Source organism: Triticum urartu, chromosome 1A, assembly GCF_056163025.1.
Source record: "Triticum urartu cultivar PI428250 chromosome 1A, HENAU_Tu73, whole genome shotgun sequence".
In the NCBI taxonomy this organism is placed as follows: domain Eukaryota; kingdom Viridiplantae; phylum Streptophyta; class Magnoliopsida; order Poales; family Poaceae; genus Triticum; species Triticum urartu.
Window position 1 is genome coordinate 330,675,739 of NC_141873.1, and position 23,930 is coordinate 330,699,668.

Here is a 23,930-nt window from a genome sequence, read left to right on the forward strand (position 1 = left end):
TGACCATCTCACATCACAACATGCCCGGCAAAAACAAGTTAGACGTCCTCTACTTTGTTGTTGCAAGTTTTACGTGGCTGCTACGGGCTGAGCAAGAACCGTTCTTACCTACGCATCAAAACCACAACGATATTTCGTCAAGTTAGTTTTGTTTTAACCTTCAACAAGGACCGGGCGTAGTCACACTCAGTTCAACTAAAGTTGGAGAACCTGACACCCGCCAGCCACCTGTGTGCAAAGCACGTCGGTAGAACCAGTCCCGCGTAAGCGTACGCATAATGTCGGTCCGGGCCGCTTCATCCAACAATACCGCCGAACCAAATTATGACATGCTGGTAAGCAGTATGACTTGTATCGCCCACAACTCACTTGTGTTCTACTCGAGCATATAACATCTACGCATAAACCTGGCTAGGATGCCACTGTTGGTGAACGTAGTAATTTCAAAATTTTCCTACGCACATGCAAGATCATGGTGATGCATAGCAACGAGAGAGGAGAGTATCATCCACGTACCCTCGTAGACTATAAGCGAAAGCGTTATGAGAACGCGGTTGATGTAGTCGTACGTCTTCACGATCCGACCGATCCAAGTACCGAATGTACGGCACCTCTGAGTTCAGCACACGTTCAGCTTGATGATGTCCCACGAACTCTGATCCAGCAGAGCTTCATGGGAGAGTTCCGTCAGCACGATGGCGTGATGACGGTGATGACGTTGCTACCGACGCAGGGCTTTGCCTAAGCACCGTTACGATATGATCGAGGTGGATTATGGTGGAGGGGGGCACCGCACACGGCTAAGGGATCAATGATCAACTTGTGTGTCTATGGGGTGCCCCTGGCCACATATATAAAGGAGTGGAGGAGGGGGAAGGGCCGGCCCTCCTACGGCGCGCCCTGGGGAGTCCTACTCCCACCAGGAGTAGGATTCCCCCCTTCCATGTAGTAGGAGTAGGAGAGAAGGAAAGGGAAAAGAGAAGAGAAGGAAGGAGGGGCGCCGCCTCTCCCCCTAGTCAAATTCGGACTAGGCCTTGGGGGGCAGCCTCCTCTCTCTCTTTCCCCTAAAGCCAAATAGTGGCATCCTAGCCTTCTCTCTCTTTCCCCCTAGTTAAATTCGGACTAGGCCTTGGGGGGCAGCCTCCCCGGCGAATTCCCGTAACTTTCCGGTACTCCGAAAAATACCCGAATCACTCGGAACCTTTCCGATGTCCGAATATAGTCGTCCAATATATCGATCTTTACGTCTCAACCATTTCGAGACTCCTCGTCATGTCCCTGATCTCATCCGGGACTCCGAACTACCTTCGGTACATCAAAACACATAAACTCATAATATCGATCATCACCGAACGTTAAGCGTGCGGACCCTACGGGTTCGAGAACTATGTAGACATGACCGAGACTCATCTCCGGTCAATAACCAATAGCGGAACCTGGATGCTCATATTGGTTCCTACATATTCTACGAAGATCTTTATCGGTCAAACCGCATAACAACATACGTTGTTCCCTTTGTCATCGGTATGTTACTTGCCCAAGATTCAATCGTCGGTATCTCAATACCTAGTTCAATCTCGTTACCGGCAAGTCTCTTTACTCGATCTGTAATGCATCATCCCGCAACTAACGCATTAGTTACATTGCTTGCAAGGCTTATAGTGATGTGCATTACCGAGAGGGCCCAGAGATACCTCTCCGACAATCGGAGTGACAAATCCTAATCTCGATCTATGCCAACTCAACAAGTACCATCGGAGACACCTATAGAGCACCTTTATAATCACCCAGTTACGTTGTGACGTTTGGTAGCACACAAAGTGTTCCTCCGGTAATCGGGAGTTGCATAATCTCATAGTCATAGGAACATGTATAAGTCATGAAGAAAGCAATAGCAGTAAACTAAAACGATCAAGTGCTAAGCTAATGGAATAGGTCAAGTCAATCAAATCATTCTCCTAATGATGTGATCTCGTTTATCAAATGACAACTCATGTCTATGGTTAGGAAACATAACCATCTTTGACCAACGAGCTAGTCAAGTAGAGGCATACTAGTGACACTTTGTTTGTCTATGTATTCACACATGTATTATGTTTCCGATTAATACAATTCTAGCATGAATAATAGACATTTATCATGATATAAGGAAATAAATAATAACTTTATTATTGCCTCTAGGGCATATTTCCTTCAGAACAAGGTGCCAAGTGTCATTCTGAAGCAGAGCCTGAAACTCCTGTTCCATTGCGGCACGCCAATGAGGAATACCCAGTGCAGCCGGAAAATGGTGAGGCTCAGCCGTGGGATCTGCCGCAATATGAGCCATGCAAGCCGCGAGCCACGCGATAGTCCCGTGAGTGTGTTTCTTTGGCTGAAAAACACCTTTGTGGTTGCGTGTGCGGGGACGAAGAACAGCAGCAGCCGACTGTGCTGGCGAGGCCGGGCTTGGCACAGGCGACGGGATCAGAGGCAAGGCCGAAGGGGCCTGCGAGCCAGCGCCAGAGCCTCCTGGCACCGGGGAGACACGCGGCGTCGGGCCAGGTGTGGCCGGCCCATCCAGAGCCAGCAAACCGGGAGGTGTCAGGCCCTGCGAGGCCAGCCCATCTGGCGCAGGACAGCCAGCTACTGGGCCGGACGAGGTGGCAGACGGCCCAGCCACCAGGTCAGGCAAGAGCGACGCCCGTGGGGCGGTGTCCACCGAGTCGGGCGAGGGCGACGCCCGTGGGGCGGCGCACGCGGGGCGGATGCACCCATTTTGCATGCCCCATGCAAAAGATCCACGTCCCGCTCTGGAGCATCATCCGGCACCTATTCATCAAGTAGTTCAAGACGAGCACCACGTCCAATACCTGCAGTATGATTAGGAAGCAACACAGGAGCATTTGTAACATCCACAAATTGATCAGGCGAAGATATGGTGGAGTGGACAGGTGGCATAGAAGTTTCAGAGTTGTTCGGAAGTGCATGGAAAGGGAACACATTCTCATCAAAAACAACGTCATGAGAGATGTAGACTTGATTGGTGGGAACGTGCAGGCATTTGTACCCTTTGTGAAGGGAACTATACCCAAGAAAAACACACTTTTTAGACCGAAACTCTAATTTATGTTTGTTGTATGGACGCAAATGGGGCCAACATGCACACCCAAATACTTTGAGAAAAGTGTAATTTGGGATTTCATTGAGCAAGATTTCAAGAGGAGTTTTCATGTTTAGAAGTCGTGAGGGTAGCCTGTTTATCAAGAAACAGGCGGTGGAGAAAGCATCACTCCAAAACCGAAACGGAACGGAGGCATGAGCTAGCAAAGTAAGGATAGTTTCTACAAGATGACGATGCTTACGTTCAGTGGTTCCATTCTGCTGATGTGTATGAGGACAAGACACATGGTGCGAAATCCCAAGCTTGTTGAAAAACATGTTGAGGTTGTGATACTCACCCCCCCCCCCCCCCCAGTTGGATTGAACATGAATAATTTTCTGCTTAAGGAGATGCTCAACCTGTGCTTGAAACTGAATAAAAACATCAAACACATCAGATTTTCGCTTAATAAGATAAAGCCAAGTAAACCAGCTGTAAGCATCAATGAAACTGACATAATAATTATGGCCACTAACAGACGTTTGGGCATGACCCCATACATCAGAAAACACAAGCTCAAGAGGATGTTTCACAACATGACTAGACTCTGAAAACGGAAGTTGGTGACTCTTGCCCTGCTCACAGGCATCACAAATTGTTTCGGCAGTTTTATCGGACACAACTGGTAGTTCATGACGATGTAGCACATGACGAACTATAGGAATAGCAGGGTGACCAAGGCGGGCATGCCAAATGTGTAGGTGACACACGAACACCGCTGAACGCCTGAGGAGAAGACTGTAGAGGAGGTGTGGTCGGTGCGCCAAGTGCATATAAACCATGGCGAAGACGGCCACTAAGCAGAACGGCCCTCTTGTCCCGATCCTTGATAAAGAAACGAAAAGGGTGAAACTCAGCAAGGATATTATTATCATGAGTAAGTTGAGGAACAGATAACAAACTACGTGTAGCAGTGGGAACTCGAAGAACATTAGAAAGATGCAGTTTGCGAAAGTTGTGTGCAAGAAGTGAGGCCTGACCAACATGGGAGATGTGTATACCTTCTCCATTGGTTGTGTGCACCTGATCATGACCGGGATATGGTTCCTGAGTGGAAAGCTTGGCCATCTCGTTGGTGAGGTGGTTCGTGGCTCCCGTGTCTATATACCATGTAGGATCAATGGAGTAGGAAGGAGTGCGCCCATTATTGCCCAGGCCGAGGAAATCTTGCTTGTAGCGTCGATGACACCGGGAGGCGATGTGGCGCTCAATGCCACACAAATGACAGGCCTGCTGAGCACCGCAGCAGGGACAACAAGCCATTGGCCTGGAACCACCAGTGATGGACGGCGGGGCGGCGCGGGCCTGCGAGGATGAGGCGGGCGGCTTCCCACCAGGCGGCGGCGGCTTCTGTGGCTTGCTGCGGGTCACGGCGTTGGCAGAGATGAAGCTCGGAGAAGCACGACGCGCTTTGATGCGCTGTTCACGACCAAGAAGACGCGCATATAGCTCTCGTGGCGGAAGTGGCGCCTCACGACCATGAATATTCTCGACGAGATTGTCATAATCATCATCAAGACCATTGAGCACGTGGGTGCTGAATTCCTTATCTCCAAGCGGCTGACCGATCGAGGCCAAGGTGTCGGCGAGACTAGACATCTTGGTGAAGTACTCAGTGATGGAGAGACCGCCAAGTTTAGTCTCCCCCAACTCGGTGCGTATAGCATGAGCACGCGCCGTAGACTGGGAGGCGAAGCTGCTGTGAAGTGCCGACCAAGCATCCCGAGATGTCGCAGCGAAGATGACCAGCGACGACACGCTCGAAGTGAGCGATGACTGGATAGCAGAGAGAATCGCCTAATCCTGAGCCACCCACACGTGGTACGCCGGATGATACGATGACGGACACGGGATGGAGCCATCAACGTACCCCTCCAGGTAACGGCTTCGGAAGAGAGGTAGCACCTGAGCCCGCCATGACAAGTAATTATCCGGCGTAAGCTTCACCGGAAGGAGGTGCGAGAAGTAGAACGACGACGGCGCAGCCATATGATCCGCATGAGGCTGTGCCGGTGGCGCGTAGCAGCCCATCACAGGATCCGTCTCCGGGCTGGTGGCGAGCACCAGGGGTGCACTAGCATACGGCGACGAGGGGTAGGCACCCGCAGCAGCGAAGCCGACGCCCAAGCCAGCCGGGGCTCCGAGGGGCACAGATGGTGCAACCCCGTAGACCAGCGAGGATGGCGGCACCCCATAAGGCTGAGGGTGCGACGGCCCGGCGTAGGCCGGCCAGGCAGACGAAGATGGCGGCGGGGCGACAAAGGTTGGAGCAGGGGCACCGTACTAGGGAGCGCCGTAGAGCGACGGGGGAGGCGCACCACGCGTGGGTGCAGGACCGTGAAACTCCGGCGGCCCAGAAGCGATGGTCGAGGAAGGCCCGCCAGATGCGATCGGCGGAGGCAGGTCACCCGTCCTGGTCGATCCAATCGGGGAGCTTGCGGGCGGCTGCCGCCAGGCCGTAGCTAGCAGGCGGGACGCCATGAAGGGCGACGAAGGGGCAACGGCGGAGGCCGGCGCTTGGGCCGACGCGGCGGCAACGTTGGAAGAGGCCGAGGCGGCGGCGGCAAGGGCAGCGAAAGACATCGAAACCCTAATCTGATACCATGTAAAACATAGAGTTTGGGAAACTACTCAACACCCTAGACGGGGTGTGACTATCTCATTATACCGAAAAAGGGTTTCCCTCGCTTTATATTATAAAGCATCCCGAAGTTAAGCTATCTAATTATATAGGGGTATCAAAGGGTACAACACAATTACAGACGTATACAAGAGTCTACGTATATATATAGTCTAAGAACTTCGAGAAATTTTCGCTTATGTAACACGTAGTTAATGAAAAGTAGTAACATAATATGTTACTGTAACATAGCGCTTTCCTAGACCAGGTGAGTCTACAAGCTATTAAATGAAGCCACATAGTATAACACTACTTCTATATTACTTTGCACTATGAAGGTTATAACTTATACAAGTGTCATATGCATGACACTAGTTTAAATTACTTCCCACTATTACCAGCTTAAGAGCATCTCCAACAGCCGCGCCAAAAGACGCGTGCGCGTGGTAAATTGGCTTTATAGCGCGCGCGGGATGTTTTCGCGCGCTCCAGCGATGGCGCGAAACTAGCGCGCGCAGGAAACGATTGTGCGCGCGGGGGAAAAGGCGGCCGCTCGCGCGCTACATTTGGCGCGCCGCGTCCGGCGCGCCTATAAATTGCAGCGCCTCCGCCGCTCTCTCCATCGCCCTTTGCTGCTCTCTCCGTCTCTCCATCGCCCCCTGCCGCGCTCTCCCGCCGACACGCCACCACCGCGCCACGATGCCGCCTCGGCGCCGGGGAGGTACGGGCTACCGCGGCGTCCGCGTGCATCCGTCCGGCACCTACTCCGCCGAGATTCGGTCGGGCGGCGGCATGCGGCTCCGTCTCGGAACTTTCGACACCGCCCAGGAGGGCGCCCGCGTGTACGACGCTGCGGCGTGGCGCCTCCTGCAGTCCCGTCAGGACATGAACTTCGCCGACATGGCGATGCGGGAGCGCGCACAGGAGTTGGCGCCTTTCCCGCGGCTTCTCACTGACGAGGATCATCGCAAGCACCGGAGGCGGGAGCATCGTCTGAGGCTGGCCGAGATGGATGAGCAAGCCATGGCGCTGTGGAGTCATCGCTTCCCGGAAGACACCAACTAGGAACAGTTCTTCGCCCACAGGAGGGCGAGGAGGGCGAAGAAGAGAGAGGAGCGAGCCGACTATCGCGAGGACAAGCGAACGTGGAAGGCGGTCGCTAAATACAACCAAGCGCTAGGAGATGCGTCCTCCTGGAACTCCGGCGACGAGCGATTCCTTGACGCCTACGCTCCGACGTCGGAGAAGGACATCACTGAGACAGAGTCCGAGTCGGACGAATAGTAGTAGAAGAACTATCTACGAAACCAAATATGTAGTAGGAGAACTATCTACGAAATCAAATATGTAGTAGAAAAAACTGAAATATAACGCGCTTGCTGGAACGGCGTGGGCGCGCTTAATTTGCAGCGGCCGCTGAAGCCAGCGCACCGCTGCGCGCAAAAGCTGGCTAACCCGGCGCTGTATCGCGACTTTTAACGCGCGACGCGTTGCGCGGCTGTTGGAGATGCTCTAACCACGGTTCTCCCCGGGCCGTGGCCGCGCCACCGTGGCAACAGTGCAAGAAAGGACGAAGCTGTCGTCAACCAGGTCGCTGCTCACGGTCACCGGCGCAAGAAGTGTCCGGACTCGCTAGACAGGCACATGCAGCTAAGCCATCATGTAGTAGGAGGCAAGCCGCCAAAGACATTTCGTTCCCGTCGAACCCGACACGAGGCGGCATCGACGTAAACAGATCCGGTACCGATACACCGGTCGATCTGCCTGGCCCCGGCAACAGCGAGCCCTGTCCCCCGCGGCGGTCTGCGCCTGAAGAGACGCGCGTATGCACGCACATCCAACGACAGTGCAAGTTGCAGAGAAAGAGAGATCGTATAAATTTGTGTAACCATTTGGATCGCGACGTCGAGCTTGGGTTACGTGCATGCCGACCATGAGCCACGTCGTCCCAACCAAGCTCTGGCTCACGGGATGCCACTCATGTGAACCGCGAGCTCGAGCCGGCGATCTTTTCAGCTAGCGCGCGCCCATACGTGCCAGCCGTGCCCTTATCCCCTCGGCCGCGCGCCCGCACTATATAACCCCACAACCCCGCGCGCTCCACGAAAAAACTCGTACACACCGCGCCACACAGTTCGACACGTTGCCACATTTAGCCACGTACGTGCGCTCGTTCCGGAGCCATGACGCGCACCGTTGGCTGCCTGTGGCTGCTCCTCTCGTGCTGGTGCGGCCTCGCCGCCGCGGCGCGGCCGGCGGCGCCGTCGGCCGCCGCGGGCGTGGGCGGCGGCAACAACGCGAGCTTCGTCAAGGCGTGGTGCGCGGGGACGGAGTACCCGGCGCTGTGCGACGCGACGCTCTCGCCGTACGCGGCCGCGGTGGGGGACAGCCCGGCGCGGCTGGCGTGCGCCGCGCTGAACGTGACGCTCGCCGGCGCGAGGAACGCGACGGCGGCCATGAGGGGCATGGCGGCGGCCGGGCGCCTGCCGACCGTGGCGGCGGAGGCGGCGGGGGACTGCGTGAGCATGCTCGGGGACGCCGTCGGCATGCTGAGGCAGTCGGTGGAGGCCATGGCGCAGGTCGGGGCGGAGGCGGAGCAGGGCCACCCGCAGGAGAGGACGGTGAGGTTCCAGGTGGACAGCGTGCGGACGTGGGCCAGCGCGGCCCTCACCGACGGCGACATGTGCATGGAAGGGTTCCGGGGCGAGGCCGCCGGCGGCGGCGGCGTCAGGGAGGCCGTGCGCGGCCACGTCGCGGGCCTCCTGCACCTCACGGCCAACGCGCTTTGCATCGTCGGCGCCATGGCCAACCAAACGGCGCCGCCATAGCCGCCGGGAAATATACATGCCTTGTGTGTGCTTCATCTCCTTTTTTTTTTGCCATTGCCACGTGTTAGAAGCTCGAAGTGTGACATGTTTTCCCTTGTACACAGTACGTGCAAATATCTCGTGTACGTGTGACCTGTCGTCATGGACTCATGGTATGATCGTACGGCCACGGCCACGGCACACAAGGCCTCCGACATCATCTGCGTGCTCGTCCTGCGTTTTACTTGAACAAAAATGAAAGATCTAGCTTTGTTGGTCCAGCAAAGAAAGTATAGAGATTATAATAAGGAATGTAGAAAACATGGGGGATGATTCTTGGAATCAGGGTACACTGGAACTTACTTCATATTAGTCAATGTGTACGTGCAATGCACATTAATTTAGAAGTACTTCCTCCGTCACGGTTTAGAAAACACGCTTGGAAATTTTTTGGGACCTAGGTGGTTATCTATTGGTTGTGAGATGGGCTAAAAAATAGCATTCACACTACGCATGTATATAGAAATAGTATACGAAGTACTAATTAGCTACTAGAAATAAATGCAATGCGCCCTAAACCTTGTCTATTGTGGAAACGCACGCAAATTTAACTGTGCCTTCTAAACCCTGACGGAGGGAGTATATTAAGTGCATGCGGATATTAAGTATGATATTATTTGCGTGTTATTATGTGATTAGTATTATTTTTTGCATGAAATTAACTGCACGCTAAACGTGTTGAGTGCTCGACATTGAAACAGTCTATGTCGTCGGATTGACATGAGTTGATGGCCGAGATTAATTGGATCTGTCCTTTTGGGTCTTTTTATATTGGTATATAGATAAAACTGAAAACATGTTCTATGTATTGAACATTTCCAAAAAGATCATGTACTCCCTTCGTTTTTTTTAGTCTGCATATAAGGTTTGGTCAAAGTCAAGCTTTGTAGAGTTTGACTAATTTTATATTAAAAAATATAAACATTCATAATATAAAATCAATATTATCAGATGCACCATGAAACATATGTTCATTCTATATAGTTTTAGATTGTAGATGTTCATATTTTTTATATAAATTTGGTCAAACTTTGTGCAGTTTGACTTTGACCAAATCTTATATGCGGAGTAAAAAGAAACGGAGGGAGTACATATGTATTGGTTTGAAACGTGCCCGTGTAAGTTTTCGTAAGATAATATGACTGTTTGCGACCTAGGTAAAAAAGAGAATGATATGGGTCAAGTCATTTTCATACATGTTGCAAATGATCATACATACTATTTTGTGAAAACTTACATGGGATAGTTTTAAGTGAAGACTTAAAAAACATTGTTTTTGCTATAAAAATTTAAACGAGGTAGAGAATGATATCATTTTGCATTAAAAAAAGTAAATTCATACAGCTCGCAATCATCATATCATTTTGTGAAAATTTACATGTGTAAGTTTTGACTCAATACTGATGTGCATTATTCTTTTCAACAAGAATTAATAATACTAAAATATATTGCATCGGTTAAGAAATAATTGGCGTGATTTTAGTTCAAAAGTTATTTCCTAAAGGGGGAGTATGTCTTTTGCCAAGTTTTGGAAAATGAGTACGTCGAATGATAATACCGACAACAAAGATCTACAATAAACTTGGCATTATATGTAAAAAAAAAATCAAAGCCAACATCTCTAAGCTTCATTTTTCGTATCTTGATATCTCTTATGATAAAACTGCAGAAGACCAACCTAAATAAGATGGGTCAATCTCATAGTTTTTGAAGAGGCCCATGATTCACTCACCCGGAAAAGGTGAAAACGCCTTGTGACATCCCTTACAAGGCAGGTCGATAACCGATGGTCAAAAACTCAAAAGTACAAACCATGAGAACCATAGTAGATTGCGACGACAACACCAAAGGCACGTCCGTGCAATAAATACTATGTGGCTACTTGGTTTGGTACCAAACATTGGCTTGCCAATATACAGGCAAGCCAAAAATTTGGTTGGCTGCCAACTTACTTTGTCCAATTTTTGGTAACCAACCAAAGCATGCCCTATCGGCCTACAAAGAGGGAAGAGAACCTACACGCCAGACGTTGATCCGTGATTCTTCTTCGGCAAACAAGTGCTCCTCTTGCCTCTCGCAGATTCCTCATGCAGCATGTGAGCCTGTGATATGACTGACGAAACTCACCTCGTCCACTTCAGTTGCAGTGCTTCTCTTGCCGTTTTACGACGAATACGAGGGCTAGCTGCCGAAAGAAAGAACTTGCTTCCGTGCAAGCAAGTGCTCCTCTGCGCATTTCCTCCAAGCAATAATTCCACTTTCCAGTCAACTTCTAATCCACAGGGCATGAAAACGCAACGCAATGAATGGGCAAGTTAGTTCCATGTCGCATTCAGAATCATCCAGACAACGGTTAACTTGCGCCTTCAGTTGCTATTGCCGTCAGCATCCGAGAGAGCAGTGGCAACCATCGGCATCACAAACATTTATAGAAACACACAGCACACAGAAAACGAGACATAAAAGTTCTTCAATTAGCCTTTCAGCCACCACAAAAAATTCCTGACAAGTCAGAGAACAGAAGAGGGGCTAAAAACAAGTAAACACATGATCGTCATGGAAATTTTGCGCCAATTGCCGTTTCTTTAGAGGTCTACAGCATTCCATCCCACGGGTATGAAAACTCGGTCGGTATTCCTTTGTACTGATAGAGCACAGCTACGATGTCATGGCCTTCATGAAGTTCTCTTGGGAGGAGACATGTTTTGCAGGAGTCTGGTGGTTGTCGCGATGACCACCAATTGGAGCAGGACACCTAACCAAAGCAATGAAGGGTGATGGAAACCTGAAGTTAGCATCACATATATTGTCGTCAACAGATGAAAGGAGCAATCTATAACTTACCAAGTGCAACACGGACCACATCGAACATCTCATAGCTTGTAATGGCTGCTGTGTTTTGCTTCGTGATCTAGAAAGAACCGGATGCTAGTTAATGAATGTATTCATATTCTGGAGGAAGAATTTGACTAACTTGCTAAACAAAGACAAACACATGCAGCAAATTGCCAACATGGAACTGCAAAGTGCACAGAGAATGCATTGGCTGTATTGCTGCAAAGAAGTGAAGTGAAAGCATAATACTGGCCTTGATGATTTGGAGTTAGCAAATGAATGTCTTAAATTGCCATCCAAAATTTTACAAAAATTCAAATTCCAATGCAAACTCAGATTTAGCTCACAAGAAAAGCCAGTTAACGGATGAAAAAGAAAGGAAATGCCAAATGGATATACGTGAACCCGAGTGTTATTGTTGATTGGACTTATAAGGATTAAGCTATATATGTAAAATGATATCCCTTTAAGCTAGCTCAGCCATGTGGATAGTGGCAGTCACCTTTCACATGGGATGAGGGCAAATGGGCAATCCTACATAACATCTTTTTTCAACAGAAAAGGGAACTACTTAAATGTATTTTTTCTTCTGCCAGATAAGCTTAATTATCTCCTCACCTGATTATCAAACTTCTCAAATCTGCTGATGTTATTTATATGCTTTATATAGTCATTCTCATTCCATATTGAGGATAGTACATCTTTGTAGCTGAATCATCACAAAAGACTTAAATTCCCCTCAACTGTTCAGCTTCTAGCAGGTGATTGACGTTTCTGCCACATATATTGGATTCAAGTCTAGCGCATAAATTGTCAATTATGTGGGACTAGACAGCATATGCAGGGCCTACAAACTACGAGTAACAGTCTAGACAAAGCAGGTTCCTATCTCAATGAAGCTGAAGAAGATTGAATTCATGGGTTTAGAGGTACTCAAGTATGCAAAAAAGCAGAACCTTACATGAAACAACTTCACACATATTACTTGCAAAAATATTTAGGTACTAAATTACATAGTCCAAAGTTCAAACCTTCACGAACAAGTCTGAACGAATAATGCACGTCACAGAGAATGCAATAGCAATCGATGACAAGCTTGTGTACAACCGAAGAAACACTGCCACAGTCCGCCTCCGCCCTGTGACACACCAAACAACATGATCAGCTCAAACACCATCATCAACAAGATCAGCTAGAATGCAATCAACAATCTGACAAGGGTAGTTGGATCAAACAATGGCATAAAAGGATGCCCCACTGCGGAGAACCGAATGGAGTATTGAAGATTATTTCTTCAGATGTCCACTGACAAAGTACATTTGCAATTTGGCGGGAGTAAACTTAGGATACCTACAACCCCTTAATCATTTATTCAATATATGTCGAGAGACGGTAGGGGCTGGTCAAGAAAAAGGATCAGAAGCTCATACAGTGCTGCAATTTGCTTGTCGGTATGGAAGGCCTATAATAACGTGTGCTGTATACAGTCATACTTGTTTAGCCTAACATGATTGTCTTTGAAGCGTTCAAGTGGAACTGTGGGGATAGTACTATCTAAAAAATTACTAGGAAGGGTTTCATGCGATGGATGCCAATCAATATACAACTTGAAGGCTCTAAACGAAGCTCATGAGTTAAAACAACCACGAGAACAATCGAAGTACTGAAGTCTCCTAGTTTCCCTAGTCCTACACAAGGAGTGACCTGTGACCATCGTCGGCGACTTGGCAATGCTTTCTCTGGATTGTCTATAGACTTTTTAGTACAGTGACACCAATTATATAATTTTAACTCATAGTTTTAAGCTCCCCTTTTTAGCTCAGTGATACCAATTACACAATTTTTTAGACTTCCACTGAACTATGAAGTCCTTTCTTTAACTGAAACTAGTAAAGGCTTTGTAGGATCTCATGGCAATTTTGTCACTAAAACCAGATTCAGATCTAATGTTTTGGGCAAAAGACAAGGAAATCTGCAAACACAAGCTGAAAACAGTTATAATTGACTCATCACCAAATTCCCCCAGCAGAATGGCCAGCAGCCCGGCGGCCAAGGACAGCACGGCGAACTTGTTTATCTCCGTCCCCTTCGACAGCGACAGCAACAGCAACGCGCCCCCAGCGACCTGGTGCAGTGTCTACAGAAAGCAAGCCACGACGAGCACTTGTCAGATCAAGAACCGCAACGATGACAAGGATTATGAGCCAGCGCGCCGGTCCGTACCTGCACGAGCATGAGCCGGGCGAGGCGGGATCTGCCGTCGGCGACCCTCTGGTACCCTGCAATGGCGCGCGAGGATCGCGGATGTTTTTGGGCTGGATTAGGCCTCCCGAAGCGGACAAGAACAAGAAATATAGTGCGGGTTTGGGGTTTTGGGGCGCTGGACGCTTACGGGAGTCGACGACCATGCGGTAGGAGAAGTCGGAGCCATCCGTGCCGGACGGCCGGCCGCGCCGCTGCTGCATCGGGATGGACGACGACGACGGCGACGGCGGTGCTCGCGGGGAAGAAGGAGAGGACTGTCCAGGCAGGAGGCGCCTCCTTGCCTGCGAGTCTTGTAGACGGAAAATACGCCTCCTACCAACAGACTCGTAAAAAAGGGGAATGCGCCTGCAGTGCTATTAAGCGTCACACGATCAGAGACGCGCACAAAACACGACGGCGCAGTCTCCGCCACACTCGCAAGTCGCAACCACCTGTCCACTCCGCCGCCGCCTGAGCTCCGGCGACGGAGGAAGCCGCCGCCATTCCCACAGAGACTGTCTCCATGCCTGCCCCGCCCGACCAGCCCGCAGCCACTGGCGCTGGGGATGCCTCGACTGATCCTACTGCCGCCGCTGTTTGCGACGACGTGCACGACTCCAAGGAGGTCGTCCTGCGGCGGTACTTCCTCCAGGAATGGGAGCTGGTCTCCGCCATCCTCCGCCGCATCGTCGCCGCTGGCGGCGTCGCGGAGCCCGCCGACGTCCACAGGATCCGCTCCATCGTAAGCTCTCTCCCCCACCCCTTCTCCGGATGTTGCCTGTCGCTGAACCACAGATCCCAACGAGAATAATGTCTAGCCCTGTAAGCAATGCTAGATTCTGCTTGTCTGATACGGGTCGCGGAAGAGCTTAATCTGTTTCAACGTTGATTATTAATTGCATACACAAAATCCGAAGAGATTATGTAAATTTTCAAGCCTCGTGGTCTTGGTGAAATGGCAAACCCTCGTTTGGATGCCTTTGTTTCAATGAACACTCGATGAGTGCTGGATAGTATAGGATGCAGTTTAAGCTGTTTAGTGGACTAGCTAGCGAATTTGCACTGGAAATTGGTTGGGTTTGTCAATCTGTTAACTACAATTTATGCCAAACCCTTCATGTTTAAAAGCTTGTTACAAATTAATGCCATGGTTTTTGTTGGGAACCTTTATGTTTAAAAGCTTGATACAAATTAATGCCATGGTTTTTGTTGGGAACCTTCATATTTAAAAGCTTGATACAAATTAATGACATGGTCAGATGGACAAATATCAAGAAGAAGGTCAACTTCTCGAGCCATACCTAGAAGACATCATCTCACCACTTATGTCGTTGGTTCGATCAAAGATAATGGAACTTGGTGCTGCCACAGATGAGCTCCTTGAAATCATCAAGCCTCTGTGTATTATCATCTACACCCTGGTTACAGTCTGTGGGTATAAGAGCGTCATCAAGTTCTTCCCTCATCAGGTTTCAGATCTAGAGCTTGCGGTTGCTCTCCTTGAGAAGTGCCATACAATGAGCTCAGCGACCGCTCTTAGGCAAGAGAGCACAGGAGAAATGGAGACCAAGTGTGTCGTTCTGTTGTGGCTTTATATACTGATCTTAATTCCATTTGATATCTCCTCCGTTGACACGAGCATTGCTGCCACTGATCACGTGTCCGGGTCCGAGGTTGTTCCGCTTGTGACAAGGATATTGGACATCTGTAAGGATTATCTCTCCAACTCTGGTCCAATGAGAAGGATGTCTGGGTTGCTGCTTGCAAGGCTGTTGACTCGCCCAGACATGCTGAAGGCTTTCAGCAGGTTATCCTTTACAGCTTATAGCCATCATGCATAGACATTTCAAATTGCTAAATTACCTTCAAAAGTGTCCTGTCACCGGAGTACTGTCAAGTTTCTGTCACTACTAGGAACTTTTTATTGTCTGAATTGAATGCAAAAATGTTAATATATTTACCTAACCATGTCTTTGTAACTTATGACATATATAGTAGAGGAAAATGTAATGGATTGCCTCTATTTTGTCTTCAGTTTTATGGAATGGGCACACAAAATCTTGTTGTCTGTCACAGATGACTTTGTGGATCAATTTAGGTCCATTGGCATAGTGGAAGCTTTAGCATCAATATTTAAGGTTTGATGTTGCCGTTTTTTGTTTCTTTCTAACATCATACTGCATATGTTGTAGAGATATCTGTTCCCAACTTAACAATTCTATAAACACCATATGTTTCTTTTGGTTCCTCCTGTTGCAGATTGGTAACAGGAGAGTGCTACATGATGCCAATTCTGGTATTTGGAACGACTGTTCATTTGTGATGAAGACTAATATTGCCATCAGAAGTCCCCTCCTTAGGAAATTTCTGGTCAAACTGGCACAGCGAGTTGCTCTCATTAGCTTGGCTCCCCGTACGCCATCATGGCGCTATCAGGTTTGAAATCTTTAATTGTTAACCTTTGCTTAATCAATATTGTACAGGTTTTATTAATGCTTACTTGCTTAGATATTCCCTCCTTTTCTTTTTAGTTTGCATATAAAGTTAGTCTGAAGTCAAACTTTGTAAAGTTTGACCAACTTTATAGGGAAAAATATCAACATTCACAATATGAAATCAATATTATTAGATGCATCATGAAAATAATTTTCATAATATATAACTTAAGTATTGTAGATATTGATATTTTTGAATATAAATTTGATCAAACTTTGCATAGTTTGACTTCAAAAGAAAATTATATGCGGAATCAGAAGAAACGGGTGGAGTACATTTAGAATATATAGATTGTTTTGTGTGTGTGCAGGTTCTTTCTTGAGTAAAGTTCTAGGCACACTGTAAAAATTGTTTACTGCTGGTGTACCTGGTATTCTTACGTTCAATCTTCCATTACCTGGTTTAAACAAAACATGTGTCCGATATGGGTGTGCAAGCTCATAAACTATATGCACAATCCAGAACTCCAAATCACATTTTTTTAGAGCAGTAGGGTGCAGAGCTACTGAAAATATATTTCAAAAAAAGGAATCGGTATTCCACAAGATGTACATGATACAAAAATTGCATGAAGGGCCAAAAACTATCAACCTACATCCTACATGATGTACCTAACATCTTTGCAGTGATCGCATCCTACTCATGGAATTCGTTTGCTAAATCTGGAATTCTGGATGTGTGAAGCGTCCATATGGTAGCAGTTGGGTAAGAGCTTGTCTAACATACTGGAGATCCAACATCTGCTCAGTTAAGACATAGCTTGCTACTAACTTAGCATCCAACTTTTGTGGGGTTCTGCTAACTCTGGGTAGTAAACAGTTTACAGGAAGGTGTGTTGATTTAACATTTTTTATTCAAAATACTGTATATTTCTTGGGGTTACTGGAAGTTCTTTCTGGGACAAAGCCTGTCAAAACTAATGTGGGGATTAACTAAGGACATATAAGCTAGTTAGCTGCAACATGTACCAAACTACACCACATCCCTTCTTTTCAAAATTGCTGAGTGCTGGCAGTGATTTAGCTTTTAGTTTCTGAGATGGCTAATGCAGAAGAATCATTTAATAATTGATATCATGCTTTACATCTATCTTTTATCGGATTCATTCTGTGAGAAATGTTTGCTATTATTTTGTATCTGTTCATCAGTTTGTTCTTCATTGTTCTACCATAGTGCTTACTGGTTTTCTGTTATGCAGTCAATAAGTAGTTCACTGGGTGCAAACCTTTTAAGTTCTACTGCTGCGTCTTCAAGTGGATCAACCCGACAAGTGAACATTGATCAAACAGACACATGTGGGTTGGAAGAAGATATGGATGTTCCAGAAATTGTGGAAGAGATAATCGACTTACTATTGACTGGCTTGAGGGATTCGGTATGTTCTCATCTAATATTATACTGTAAAACATTTAGTTTGCTCTCTGTGTCATGTTTAATAAATTTACGAATACTGTCTTCTTTGCTTTAGGTAGGTCCATCATCTCTACTGTGTTTCTTTCTTCCCACGTGCATGCATGCTGATTAATATCATTATTACACCAGTATCTTTGCTGCAAATCTGCTGCCACTGAATATGCAACTGTACTCCAGATTATTTAGTATTTTGGAGAGACTGACCATCAATGCTACCCAATCTTGCTGATCTTTTTAATCATTTACATATAAGTGAAATATAATTTGATTCAGTGCAGCTTGTTTGGATGGGCTAGAATAGAGGTGATGAAACCGTTTCGTGGGCATTAATGTACATTAAAGTTTCATTATCATATGGAGTGTGAACATGCTTCAAACAGTCAATTTGCCTTCCTGCCACATAATTCTCTGCAGCAGTGATTGTTATAATGTCTCCTTGCCACTATGCTTCTCTACATGCAAAAAGTAAATGTTTTCATACAAAATATTGATGTTTCGTTCGGATAGGTGTTGCAATGAGCACTGTAGCCTCTGATGAAATTTCTATACTGAAGGATACTTTGTGAACTATTCATCTTAAAAGCTTTTATTCTTCTCTGTCCAGGATACTATTGTGAGATGGTCTGCTGCCAAAGGTGTCGGTAGAATAACTGCACGTTTAACACCTGCACTGTCTGAAGAAGTTCTATCATCAATCTTGCAGCTTTTTTCTCCTGGTGAGGTCCGTTTATGACATACGAACTTTATAGTATCCTTTGTTCGTTTGAAGATATTCTCAGATTCATCTTCCAGCTTTCAAAATTGCATTTTTTCTTATTTAGTGAATTACTTTAGTAGATAACTCATGCATTTTGAATACTGAAGGGTGATGGTTCCTGGCATGGAGGCTGCTTGGCTTTGGCTGAACTTGCTCGGAGGGGGCTGTTGCTGCCTTCTAGCTTTCCTGATGTTATTCCCGTTATAACGAAGGTACGTAATAGAATAATACGGGATACCACCTCTATGTACCAATGAAGTTATCTCTTGACTGCTGGCAGCAAAGATGCTTATTATTTTTTTTAACTCTCTTTTCTGCAAGATACTTATGTATCTCTATCTGATAACGAGAACTTTTCTGAATTATTTGTGCATGCTTCATTTTTCTGCATCAATTGCAATGTGGGTGTGCTGTTGCATGCCCCACATGGTCTTACCTATATTCTGATAAAATATTTAAGATACTTAAGTGTCGGCACCCTTGTATAGTTATAACTTATAACACAGCAGCCTACTGTCCCAATTGACTAAATGGCATATTTTTCTTTGCAGGCTTTACACTATGATGTGCGTAGAGGTCCACATAGCATTGGTTCACACGTAAGAGATGCCGCAGCATACGTTTGTTGGGCGTTTGGTCGTGCCTATACTAACTTAGATATGAAGGCGGTCTTGGAACAACTTGCTCCCCACCTTCTAACGGTTGCTTGTTATGATCGAGAGGCAAGGTTCATTTTGTGCTGCTTTCATTGGTGGAATGATATTTTGATAACTGTTTCTAATGTGTCTTTTGCCGTATCTGATTTCAGGTTAATTGTAGAAGAGCTGCTTCTGCTGCCTTTCAAGAGAATGTTGGAAGACAGGGAACTTATCCGCATGGCATTGATATTGTGAATACAACAGACTACTTTGCACTAGCTTCACGATCAAACTCTTATCTGAGTGTCGCTGTTTCTGTTGCTCAGTATAAGGAGTATGTTTATCCCTTTGCAGAAGAGCTGCTGTGCAATAAAATAACTCACTGGGTACTGTACTACTGCGCAATTCTTTTTTTAGTTTGGGTGAAATTGCTATTTAACTGTTCCCTACTCCGGCAACATTTGCTTATTTGCTTATTTCCTGTGCTTCAATCCTGTCAACTTCTGCTTGAATTATTTACATAGTAAATACAGATTTGTTATTTGCTTCTGAAATTATTGTAACAGCAACACCCATTGTTTAACATAATGTTAGTTTGATTATGATCCCTGTTAAGCATCCATGGCTTTTCATCAGTCACTTTTATATCCTTTTATTGCCATTTTTTTCTCTTGTTTTGTCTATCCATAGACCACATGATTTGGCTGAACTTTCTTTCTTCCTAGGAGAAAAGCTTGAGAGAGTTGGCGGCGCAGGCCCTTGCTTTGCTTGTGCAATATGATATGGATTACTTCTCTGGGCATGCCCTTAAAAAGTTAATTCCCTGCACTCTATCATCAGATCTGTGCACTCGACATGGGGCCACTTTAGCTGCTGGCGAAATTGCTTTGAAGTTGCATCAGCTTGGTTTCATTTTTTCCACAGGTAAATGTCCATATCTGGATTATCTATGCAGTACTCTTCAGTGAATTTCTTACCCTAAAGGGGGCCTTGCATCTGTCTATATCTGTAGACATGCAGAGAGGTTTGTCAGGCATTGTCCCTGCAATTGAAAAGGCACGCCTTTATCGAGGTAAAGGAGGAGAGATTTTGCGCTCTGCTGTTTCTCGATTCATTGCATGTATTTCCATGGCTGCCATATCCTTGAATGAGAAGACGAAGAGAAGTTTAGTTGAAACCCTTAACGAGAATTTGAAGCATCCCAATTCTCAAATACAGGCGAGCATTCCTTTCTCTTGTACTAGCAATGCAATAGTTTAGATAGCAGTAAAGGCTTGTTGATGTCCATTTAGTGTCATTTGTTGTTGCTGCTGTTGTTTCATACTCCCTCCGTCCTGAATTACTTGTCTTAGATTTGTCTTAAGATATGGACGTATCTAGACATGCTTCAGTGTTAGATACGTCCGTATCTAGACAAATCTAAGACAAGTAATTTGGGGCGGAGATAATACTGTACAAGCATGACACTGTTGTCCCGCATTGTTTGACTGGGTGCTATTCACAATCTTTTCCAGTGTGCCGCTGTTGACGCTTTGAAGCATTTTATTCCAACATATCTGGTTTCTGCTGGTGAAAAGATTGCTAATGATGTCATTTCGAAGTATGTGACGCTTCTAGATGACCCGAATGTAGCTGCAAGACGAGGCGGGGCGCTGGCCCTTGGAATATTACCGTACGAGTTCTTGTTACTAAAATGGATGCCTGTCATGAGTAAGCTCTGTAGCTCATGCACAATAGAGGTAGTGAAATTTCCTATTGACATTTCACAGCAAAACATATATACGGAACAATAACTCGTGATGTTGATGTATTTCTTGAAATCTCTAACTGAAACTCTTATTTCGTATAATATGCAGGATAAGGCTGATGATCCTGACGCTGAAGCACGTGTGAATTCTGTTAGGGGGCTAATTCTGGTTTGCGAAACATTAACATCTAATGTTGATCAGAGCTCAGATATTGGAGAATCTGTATATGCATACATAAAAGTTGAGGTCATGCCAGCTTTATTCAGAGCACTTGATGATTATGCTGTAGATAACAGAGGAGATGTGGGTTCTTGGGTACGTGAAGCAGCAATGGATGCACTAGAAAGATGCACGTTCATCCTCTGCAAGAGAGATGCTGTTGCAGTGAGAACAGCGCCAGCTGCTGAGGATAAGTCTGAGCCAAGCGACATGGATGCAAATGCAATTAGTACCACATGCCAACTATTTGATTCTTCTATTGCACAGGGTCTGGTCGCTGGCATTGCAAAGCAGGCAGTTGAGAAAATAGATAAGATAAGAGAAATAGCAGTCAGGACTCTGCACAGGATTCTGTACAACCAAGAACAGTTTGTCCCGTCTATACCTTACAGGAAGCTGTTGGAAGAAATTATTCCTAACAATTCTGATTTGGAGTGGGCAGTAAGTAATTTTTCACCAATTTCACTTCTAATTATTGTCAAACTCACTAGGATCTATCATATCTAATACTTGTATTGTGGTATGTTGTACAACTAGCTGTGCTGCCCTCAGCTCTTATCTTTTTAATGCTCAGTTGCTCACCAACTTACTTTCTTTATTCCGAAATTGTAGTCATCTCGGAAATAAGTTCGTAGGTGTTTAGTTTTGTAGTGACTGGCCCATAAGTACATCTGTTTTGTGAATAATTAATAGAACACATATATTGCCATTTTGTTGATGTTGACAATATTGCCTCAATAATAAATTGCACGCTGATTCATTTTGCACCATTATGTGCATTATATTAAGTATGGTCGTACTATCACTCAAGATTCAACTGATAGCCCTTTGCCTTGATTAGGTTCCTACAGTATCATATCCACGATTGGTGAAGATTCTTCAGGCTAGCTGTTACAGCAAGCCTGTGCTTTCAGGGCTTGTGATTTCTACCGGTGGGTTGCAGGAGTCTTTGAGGAAAGCTTCAACATCAGCTTTAGTAGGATACTTGCAAGATTCAAGTATTAATATAGATGATGAAGGGAAAAGTAGAGAGTATCTATTGAGTCATGACATTTTGTGGGTTCTCCAGCGTTACCAGAAGTGTGACCGTGTAATTACACCCACATTGAAGGTAAAATAGTGTATACATATATCTGAAGCTGGATGCATATTTTTTGTTTCTAAGATATGTCGTATATTTAAACTCATGCCTGTTCATGTTTAGACTGATGTGATTAACACCAGTTCTAGTAATTTAGTTTCAATTTGACTAGTTTAGTCTGAAAATTCACATGTTTCTACATTATTGTTCTGACATTTGTGCCATGCATTTTTCTTTACTCTTTTTGGTAAATCTAACGAGGTCCCTGTATTGCAGACCATCGAGACTCTGCTCAGTAAACAGGTTTTCTTGAACATGGAGGTGAGTTAATTTTAGCTATGTAAGAAGGATTTTTAGTAAGACACTTTTGTGCTTAGCATTGCGAGGCTGATCTGGAATGCTAAATTCCATTCTTTTGACCTTCATTTGTAGTGGCAGATGAACAAAGCTCATTTTGTTAAGCATTAATACTGTCAGGCAAAGAAGTTGAACTTGATGATCAGAGAAACCAAAACTATTACTATTATACTGCACATTTTTTATTAGTTGACAACGTAAAAACTCATAAAATAGGATATAACTTACAAAGTCCACAATTCATAGTATAAGGGCAATACGATGCATGATACTTGGTTATCTGATGTTGATTACGTTGTTTTCACATCTTAGCTATGTTTACAAAGCTGTATATCTTCTGGCCTTGTAACGTCCAACAGGGGCATGGCGACTTCTACAGTGAATTGGTAAATTTGCTAGGCCCTGAACTGAAGGGATCAAAGGACTTCACGAAGTTATGTGCAGGCCTCTCAATCCTGGGATATATTTCTTCACAATTGGACGGAACTGGCACCAGGGCATTCTCTCAACTTCTAGTGTTCCTAGGCCATAGATACCCCAAGGTAACATTTGATATATTTCTTGCCTGAAGTGCAGAACGCCAGTGGTGGACCGAACTCAGATACTCTCTGCCAACTTGCAGATCCGGAAGGCTGCGGCTGATCAGGTGTACCTTGTGCTGCTGCAAAATGACAGTCTGATCTCGGCGGAAGATATGTATAAAGCCCAGGAAGTGCTCGCGGAGACATGCTGGGAAGGAGACGTCGAGGAAGCGAGGCACAAGAGGTCGGAATTGAATGCGATGGCTGGTTTTGGCGTCGCCACCTCGCAGAAGTCCGAGAATAGACAGGGAGCAAGAGCTCCCGATGTTCGAAATGCTGCTTCAACTGATGAGAACACGTCGTATTCCTCACTGGTTGAATTCAGTGGGTACTAGGAAGCAGGGGGCCGTCGTTCTCCCCTTCTATAATGTACACCGTTGTGCACTACACTTGTACAATAGTTCGTTTCAGTGTTATCTCAATTTTGTATATTAGGCATTTGAGACATTTTTTGTTGGAAGAAACACATTACACGCAACAGCAGCAGCTTGGTTCATGATCAACAAGGTTTGCAAGAAGCTTTTCTGCTATGTGCCTTAAAATGGTGTAACCTGGGGTGTAAAATGTCACAAGTTGCACCTGAGGCTTGCCTTCCACTCAATATGAACCAACAGTCATACCAATTAGAGATGAAAAATGAAAACAGAGCGAAGTGGGCGGTATCTTTTAGGGGAAACGGAAAGAGAAGTTCTAGTGCAGAAACTGGTGTGAAAAGCGTGTTTTTACCAGAGCTAAAAATCTCCTTTGGGACATAGACAAAACCAACAAAATTGTTTAGTTACACTCCAAGAATGCAATACAGAAATTCTGTTTGCACAAAAAATCTGCTGAAAACACTGTTCTGTTTCCCACCAGAAGCTCAAGTTGCCACTTCCATTTTGTGGATTCCCATTTTTGCGCTTCGTTTCCATTCTGTTCTCAGAACGGACAGA

General features: G+C 45.9%; 4 protein-coding genes across 4 annotated transcripts; 3 read left to right on the forward strand and 1 right to left on the reverse strand.

Moving 5' to 3' along the window:
* The first annotated feature begins 6,461 nt into the window (after window positions 1-6,461).
* On the forward strand, window positions 6,462-6,827 carry LOC147991094 (ethylene-responsive transcription factor RAP2-12-like). Its single transcript, XM_087538525.1, has one exon. The coding sequence runs from the start codon at window positions 6,462-6,464 to the stop codon at window positions 6,825-6,827; it is 366 nt and encodes a 121-aa protein (XP_087394651.1).
* Window positions 6,828-7,861: 1,034 nt separating this feature from the next.
* On the forward strand, window positions 7,862-8,784 carry LOC125509763 (21 kDa protein-like). The gene has a single exon (XM_048674798.2). It carries the CDS (start codon window positions 7,946-7,948, stop codon window positions 8,588-8,590), a length of 645 nt encoding a protein of 214 aa, XP_048530755.2. The 5' UTR covers window positions 7,862-7,945; the 3' UTR covers window positions 8,591-8,784.
* A 2,300-nt stretch (window positions 8,785-11,084) lies between these two features.
* Window positions 11,085-14,068, reverse strand: LOC125509792 (jagunal-like protein). The gene is made up of 6 exons (XM_048674825.2): window positions 13,857-14,068; window positions 13,688-13,743; window positions 13,478-13,601; window positions 12,496-12,602; window positions 11,474-11,540; window positions 11,085-11,384 (listed from the first exon to the last, which is right to left on the reverse strand). The coding sequence occupies exons 1-6, from the start codon at window positions 13,927-13,929 to the stop codon at window positions 11,305-11,307; spliced, it is 507 nt and encodes a 168-aa protein (XP_048530782.1). The 5' UTR covers window positions 13,930-14,068; the 3' UTR covers window positions 11,085-11,304.
* A 17-nt stretch (window positions 14,069-14,085) lies between these two features.
* On the forward strand, window positions 14,086-23,523 carry TTN1 (ARM repeat superfamily protein). Its single transcript, XM_048674808.2, has 17 exons — window positions 14,086-14,450; window positions 14,968-15,515; window positions 15,744-15,846; window positions 15,968-16,144; window positions 17,403-17,579; window positions 18,222-18,338; window positions 18,482-18,586; window positions 18,926-19,096; window positions 19,183-19,398; window positions 19,738-19,936; window positions 20,025-20,230; window positions 20,527-20,751; window positions 20,869-21,420; window positions 21,821-22,090; window positions 22,337-22,381; window positions 22,777-22,959; window positions 23,040-23,523. Exons 1-17 carry the CDS (start codon window positions 14,232-14,234, stop codon window positions 23,331-23,333), a joined length of 3,807 nt encoding a protein of 1,268 aa, XP_048530765.1. The 5' UTR covers window positions 14,086-14,231; the 3' UTR covers window positions 23,334-23,523.
* The last annotated feature ends 407 nt before the right edge of the window (window positions 23,524-23,930 follow it).

Excerpts from the sequence above, each read along its gene's own strand:
- LOC147991094 (XM_087538525.1), top strand. The coding sequence starts at position 6,462 with ATGCCGCCTCGGCGCCGGGGAGGTACGGGCTACCGCGGCGTCCGCGTG.
- LOC125509763 (XM_048674798.2), top strand. The coding sequence starts at position 7,946 with ATGACGCGCACCGTTGGCTGCCTGTGGCTGCTCCTCTCGTGCTGGTGC.
- LOC125509792 (XM_048674825.2), bottom strand. The coding sequence starts at position 13,929 with ATGCAGCAGCGGCGCGGCCGGCCGTCCGGCACGGATGGCTCCGACTTC. Across the intron at positions 12,603-13,477 it reads CATTCTGCTGGGGGAATTTG|GGCGGAGGCGGACTGTGGCA; the intron begins GTGATGAGTCAA and ends GGTGTGTCACAG. Across the intron at positions 11,385-11,473 it reads TGTGGTCCGTGTTGCACTTG|GTGTCCTGCTCCAATTGGTG; the intron begins GTAAGTTATAGA and ends TGCTTTGGTTAG.
- TTN1 (XM_048674808.2), top strand. The coding sequence starts at position 14,232 with ATGCCTGCCCCGCCCGACCAGCCCGCAGCCACTGGCGCTGGGGATGCC. Across the intron at positions 16,145-17,402 it reads CGCCATCATGGCGCTATCAG|TCAATAAGTAGTTCACTGGG; the intron begins GTTTGAAATCTT and ends TCTGTTATGCAG. Across the intron at positions 22,091-22,336 it reads TAATTACACCCACATTGAAG|ACCATCGAGACTCTGCTCAG; the intron begins GTAAAATAGTGT and ends CCTGTATTGCAG.